The sequence below is a fragment of the Nematolebias whitei genome, chromosome 14 (assembly GCF_014905685.2).
Source record: "Nematolebias whitei isolate Nwh7 chromosome 14, NemWhi1, whole genome shotgun sequence".
NCBI classification, from domain to species: domain Eukaryota; kingdom Metazoa; phylum Chordata; class Actinopteri; order Cyprinodontiformes; family Rivulidae; genus Nematolebias; species Nematolebias whitei.
In genome coordinates this window covers 38,468,905-38,475,124 of record NC_056511.1, presented here as the reverse complement: position 1 = coordinate 38,475,124, position 6,220 = coordinate 38,468,905, and the positions used below count along the sequence as shown (strand labels likewise).

Sequence of the window (6,220 nt, the reverse complement as noted above, 5' to 3'; positions counted from 1 at the left end):
TTAACTACTAAGTATTTGTACACAGTATGGACACAAACTGAAGTATTGTACCTGTACTTGTCTGACAAAAAAAATATTATCAGTACCTACCTACTTAAATTATTATTATAAATTACTGTTGAAATTTAAAGAAGAAATTAGAGGTTAGTTGAAATAAAGAGCATTGGGTGTGTTTATTTAATGCCATGGAATTGCTGGACTTTCAATATTTCCCCTGAATGCTAATTAGCTAACAAGATATCTAACTAACTAAATAGCTAGATAATAAGCAGCACGCTAATTAGTTTTTTTTTTTTTTTTTGCATAGAAATGTCCAACCAGGGACTGGAGTTGTGAATTAACTATATTTACTCTTTATTGTGCAACACATCAGTCACAGACTTGTTCTGTTCTATGTTTGTGTGCACTGTCCCTGTCAAATAAACTAACTAACTAATTTGATATTTCCCTCTGAAATATACAATTTGTTCCACGTGGAAAATAAAATGGTTACAATTAACAACTTGAAAGGTGGTTTTATTTTGAAACGACGTGACAGGAAGTTCATTTCTTTTCCTCCGGGTGTTTGACAGCAGAGGGTTTCCACAGGCTGTGGGCATCCTCAGACAGGTGGAGGAGAGGAGACGTCCTCGCGCGACCGAACCGCACCGAGCTTGGACCTGAGGGCTGCCGGGCTGCAGGACGAGCGGAGGTGGTCTTCGTGCGCGCTCTGTGCACGGGCCCCCTCCCCCCCACCCCCGGCAGCTGCTGGATCCACCATGATCCCAGACCCCTAAAAAAAAACATGACGGTCGGGCTGATTTCTCCCATCCCGAGCTCTCGCGCACATGCTCCTTGATGCTTCGGCGAGGACGCAGGGGGTGGGAGGACGATGGGATGTAGCCGCCGCGGATAAATGAAGCCTGTTTTTGACCCCCCCTCCTCCCCGAGATCCGAACCCGTTTCCAACACCGCCTTCTCGTGCGGCTCGGCCATGGAGAACCCCGCGGCGGCCGAGCCGCAGAGCTACGAGGACGTCCAGAAGAGCGGGTACCTCCGCAAGCACAAATCCATGCACCGGCGCTTCTTCGTGCTGCGCGCGGCCTCGGAGCACGGTCCGGCTCGGCTCGAGTACTACGAGAACGAGAAGAAATTCCGCAGCAAGTCGCCCGTGCCCAAGAAGGTCCTGAGCCTTGAGACGTGCTTCAACATCAACAAGCGCGCGGACTCCAAGAACAAGCACATGATCGTCCTGTACACGCGCAGCGAGAGCTTCGCCGTGGCCGCGGACAGCGAGGAGGTCCAGAACGAGTGGTACCAAGCCATGCTGGACCTCCAGTCCAACTGTAAGACCCGGGGAGCGGGGGTTTGCTCCATTCATTTAGGTGTTTGTGCGTCAGGCCCGTCCTGCCCTGGAGGCTCGCCTCGCGCATCCCTGACCCCCACATGCACGTCTGTTGTCCGCATGTCTTGGTTTTTGTGTGTGTTTAACGTGAATAAGTGGGTTGTGTTTTGAAGCGGGTGGGGTGGAGGAGGGTGGGGTGGACCATCAAGCTATGGGCGGCATGTGCTGCTGCCGCGTGTCCATTTATTATCACCATCATCCATACCATCACTCTGATCTCCTTCTTTTTTCTTTTTTTTTGCTATTAAATGCCGTTTGGAACGCGCTCGCGCATGCAAAAACCTGGTAGACTCGGTGCGCATTCTCGCGCACGCCGTGTGTGCGCGCGTGTTTTCGCGTGGCGCAGTGGGCATATAGCAACCATCCGAGGGACGCATCACTCGGTGGGAGCCTATCGCGGCGCGCGCCGCCGCAGCCCCGTGCTTTTTGTTTTTCCCCCGTAGCGCAGCTCCGACCCCCTCCCTGGAAAAATCACGTTTCTGTTGGTTCTCCTCGTGTTTACGCTGCTATGCCTCCTGTGATGGGGAGCGGAGGAGCCCCGCCACCCCCCCTCCCTGCGTGTGGAGTCTGATGGGCTTGCCCAGCTCGTGTTGTTGTGGAACCCTGAGCAGATTAGAGCTCAGACCAGAGCCACAAGGAAACGCTTTCCACAAGATTGATTCTTATTTGACGTACAGGGAATGCGTTAAAGCGCAAAAATAAGACTGTTTTCTGACTAAAAATATACTGTTTATTGCGCCTAGAAGGCAATAAATAAAATAGCGTATTTGTATTTGTTTAAATTGTTCCTCACATGGACATGCATCATCCCTTGAATGAATGCATATCACCCCCTTTCCACCTTTAAACCAGAGTTTTGGACTAGAACCATTTAATCCAGAGACGGATGAATTTACTGCAGTTTCTGTCAAACCAGGCAGTCTGCCATGTTGGGGAATCTGTAGTATTCAGAGGATGAGTTGTGAGTGAATCTCAGCTACCACACCAATGTTGTGTCAGTCACTGTAACTCAGTCACTTGCAAACTGACTGAGTTAGTGTCATGTTTTGTGTGTTGGCCATGTGTTAGCTGTGGTGGCCATCTTTCAGTGGTCATGGCTGTCACACGTTGAGGATGACCGTCTCTTATTGATTGTGAATCCTTCAGTGACTGAAAAGTCCAAGTGCTCAGACTCTTCCACAGTCTGCACAGGTGGTCGTTGGACATCTGGGTCAATCAGCATTGGTTGTTTTCTCTGTTGTCATTTCTCTTTGAGGTGTCTGGTTTTTAATTTCTTGGAAGTGGTCAATTCCTTGATTAGTGATGTCCTCCAGTTTGGTATTTCCATGCAGGCACCCTCGTCCCAGTTGGTCCAGTTGATGTTTCATGAGGTTCTGCTTCAAAGTGTCTTTGAAGCATTTCTTCTGACCTCCTCTTTTTATTTTCCCTTGTTGTTTTGGGGAATAAAATGTTTGTTTGGGCCTTTGGGCATTTGAACAAGGTGACCAGCTCATCAAAGTTGGTTTTTGATGACAACAACAATTTGCAGATGTACATTCAATGATTATTTTCTGAAAGTTGCATCAAAATCTGTATAGTTTAGATGATATTTTGCTAACAGGCTCACAGGGTTGAGTCCAACAGTTAATGCTAATAAAAAAAATACATTATAGTGCTTTTAATATGTGTCAAGGATGTTGCTCAGCTACTACTACATCAAATTTTAGTTTAATAGTAGTAAAATTGGTGGAGTCGTAGCCATTTTCTGTTGGCTAAAGTCACTGCAGCTGCAGTCTTGAATTGGGTTGACTCAAAAACGTAATCTGTTGTAAACATACATCAAATGATTCTTTTCTGAGGGTTTCATTCAAACCTGTTGAGTGGTTAATGTGATGTTTTTCTAACAGGCAAAAAGGGTTGATGCCAACATTTACTACCAGAGTTTTAAGCAAAATCATGTAGAATGTGTAGTCAAACCAGCCACTAGGGAGCACAAGCCAGTGTATCTCTTGTGCTGGTCCCAAGCCCGGGTAAATGATGAGTGTTGTGTCAGGAAGGGCATCCGACATAAAACACTTTGGCCAAAACTATAATGCAAGTTCATCAGAGCGAAACCATACCGGTTTGGTTGAGAACGGGGTTAACAACGACCGCCACCGGTGTTATAGACAAATAGGGTGCTGGCGGAAATTGTGCTACTGTTAGTCGAAGACCACGAAGAGGAAAACGTGTCAGGAGACAGAGGGAGAAGAGGAAAGTCAAGAATGTAGGACTGCGGGTTGCAACTCTAAATGTGGGGACAAAGATCAGGCAAAGGTAGAGAACTGGCTGACATGATGCATAGAAGGAAGGTAGATGTTTTATGTGTCCAAGAGACCAAGTGGAAGGGCAGCAAGGCTCGCAGCATTGGAGCAGGGTTCAAACTGTTTTACCATGGTGTGGATAGAAAGAGAAATGGAGTAGGGGTGGTCCTGAAAGAGGAGTTGACAAATAATGTAGTAGAGATGAAAAGAGTGTGATGTTTGCAGGTAAGTATAAGGTCTGATGCTAAACATTGTCAGTGGTTATGGTTCACAGGTTGGATGTGATGTGGAAGAGAAAGATAAATTTTGGAAGGATCTGAATGAAGTGATAGAGGGTATTCCCAGAGAGGAGAGAGTGGTGATTGGAGCAGACCTGAATGGACACATTGGTGAAGGAAACAGAGGGGATGAGGAAGTGATGGGTAGATTTGGTGTCGAGGAAAGAAACCAAGAAGAATAGTGGTGGATTTTGCCAAGAGAATGGGAATGGCTGTAGACAACACTTATTTCCAAAAGAGGGAGGAACATAGAGTGACCTATAAGAGTGGAGGAAGGAGTAGGCAGGTCGACTACATTCTGTGTAGAAGAGGAAACCTGAGGGAGATTGGAGACTGTAAGGTTGTAGCAGGAGAGCGTGTGGCCAGACAGCATTGGATGGGTGTGTGTAGAATATCTATTGTTGTGAAGAAGAGAAAAAGAGTAAAATCAGAGAAGAAGACCAAATGGTGGAAGCTGAAGGAAGAATGTGAGCAATTTAGAGAGGAACCATTAAAGACTCTGGATGGTAAGAAAGAGTTTCCAGATGACCGGGTTACTACAGCAACAGTAATTAAAGAGACAGGTAGGAAGGTACTTGGTGTGTCATTTGGACATAGAACGGATGATAAGGAAACCTGGTGGTGGAATAGTGAAATACAGCAACTATTCAAAGAAAGAGGTTATCCAAGAAGAAATATGACAGTGAGAGGACTGAAGAGAAAAGATAGGAATTTAAGGAGATGCAACATAGAGCAAAGAAGGATGTGGCAATGGCAAAAAAGAAGGCATATGATGATTTGTGTAGGAGGCTGGTCACTAAAGAGGGCGAGAAGGACTGGTACCGATTGGCGAGACAGATGGATCAGGCAGGAAAGGATGTGCAGCAGGTTAGGCTTGTTAAAGATAAGAATTGTAATGTTCTAACAAGTGAGGAGAGTGTGACTGGAGGATGGAAGGAGTACTTTGAGGAGCTAATCAATGAAGAGAATGAAAGAGAAAGAAGAGTAGAGGTCATATAAACTGTGGTCCAGGAAGTGGGAAAGATTAGTGAAGGTGAAGTCCGGAAAGCTCTGAAAAGAATGAAGAAGGGGAAGGCAGTAGGATCTGATGACATACCAGTGGAGGTTTAGAAATGTCTTGGAGAGATGGCAATGAGGTTTTTGACTCAAATATTCAATGGCTTATTTGAGGGCGAGAAAATGCCTGAGGAATGGAGAAGAAGTGTACTGGTGCCCATTTTTAAGAACAAGGGTGATGTACATAGTTGTAGCAGTTACAGGGAAAATAAGTTGATGAGTTATACAATGAAGATCTGGGAGAGAGTTGTGGAAGCTAGACTTAGATGAGAGGTGACTATCTGTGAGCAGCAGTATGTTTTCATGCTAAGAAAGAACACCACAAATGCCATCTTTGTTTTGATGCTGATGAAGAACAGAGAGGATCAGAAAGAACTCCATTGTGTCTTTGTGGATTTAGAAAAAGCATATGACAGAGTGCCAAGGGAGAAGGTGTGGTATTGCATGAGGAAATCTGGAGTGGCAGAGAAGTGTGTTAGACTGGTACAGGACATGTATGAGGACAGCAGGATAGTAGTGAGATGTGCTGTAGGAGTGACAGGTAGCTTAAAGCTGGAGGTAGGATTGCATCAAGGATCTGCTCTGAGCCCCTTCTTGTGATGGACTGACTAACAGATTAGGTCAAGCAGGAATCTCTGTGGACTATGATGTTTGCATATGACATTGTAATCTGTGATGAGAACAGGGAACAGGTGGAAGAAAACTTGGAGAGGTAGATGTATGCACTTGAAAGAAGAGGAATGAAAGTCAGTCATCTTAATGAGAGTTTATCAATTGTAGATGGGTATCCAATGATTACTTATAGGAGCTTTATTCAGATCTAACAAAGTTAAGTCAGGTCCTCTGGACGGATGCAAAAAGTAAAAAAAAAATACAATTGTTGAGACATTTCTTCTTTAATCCAAAATACTTCGTCAGTCTGAGGAGCTGTAATAAGCTCGGTTTTATAAATAGCCCCTTCTCATAGTGGATCAACTAGTTTGTTGTTGACATTCAAAATTAGCTGTTCACATGATAAAGGAGGATTACCAGCCTAATGATAGATTGTTAGTACAGTAGTCCCTCACTTATCAGAAGAGGTCCGTACCCAGAAGCCCTGCGATAAGTTAAAAACTGCGAAGTAGGAATAGTACAAGTAGTAAGTAGTAGTATGTATATATATGTATATATATGTATATATATATATATATATATATATATATATATATATATATATATAT

General features: G+C 44.6%; 1 protein-coding gene across 1 annotated transcript in view; it reads left to right on the top strand.

The window, feature by feature from the left end:
* Positions 1-703: 703 nt before the first annotated feature.
* si:ch211-284e13.4 (insulin receptor substrate 1-B) overlaps positions 704-6,220 on the top strand; it is a 15,045-nt gene continuing 9,528 nt past the window's right edge. The window contains exon 1 of the mRNA XM_037687684.1: positions 704-1,325. Within this exon, the coding sequence (XP_037543612.1) occupies positions 896-1,325 (430 nt within the window). The 5' untranslated portion in view covers positions 704-895. The remainder of the gene's footprint in view (positions 1,326-6,220) is intronic.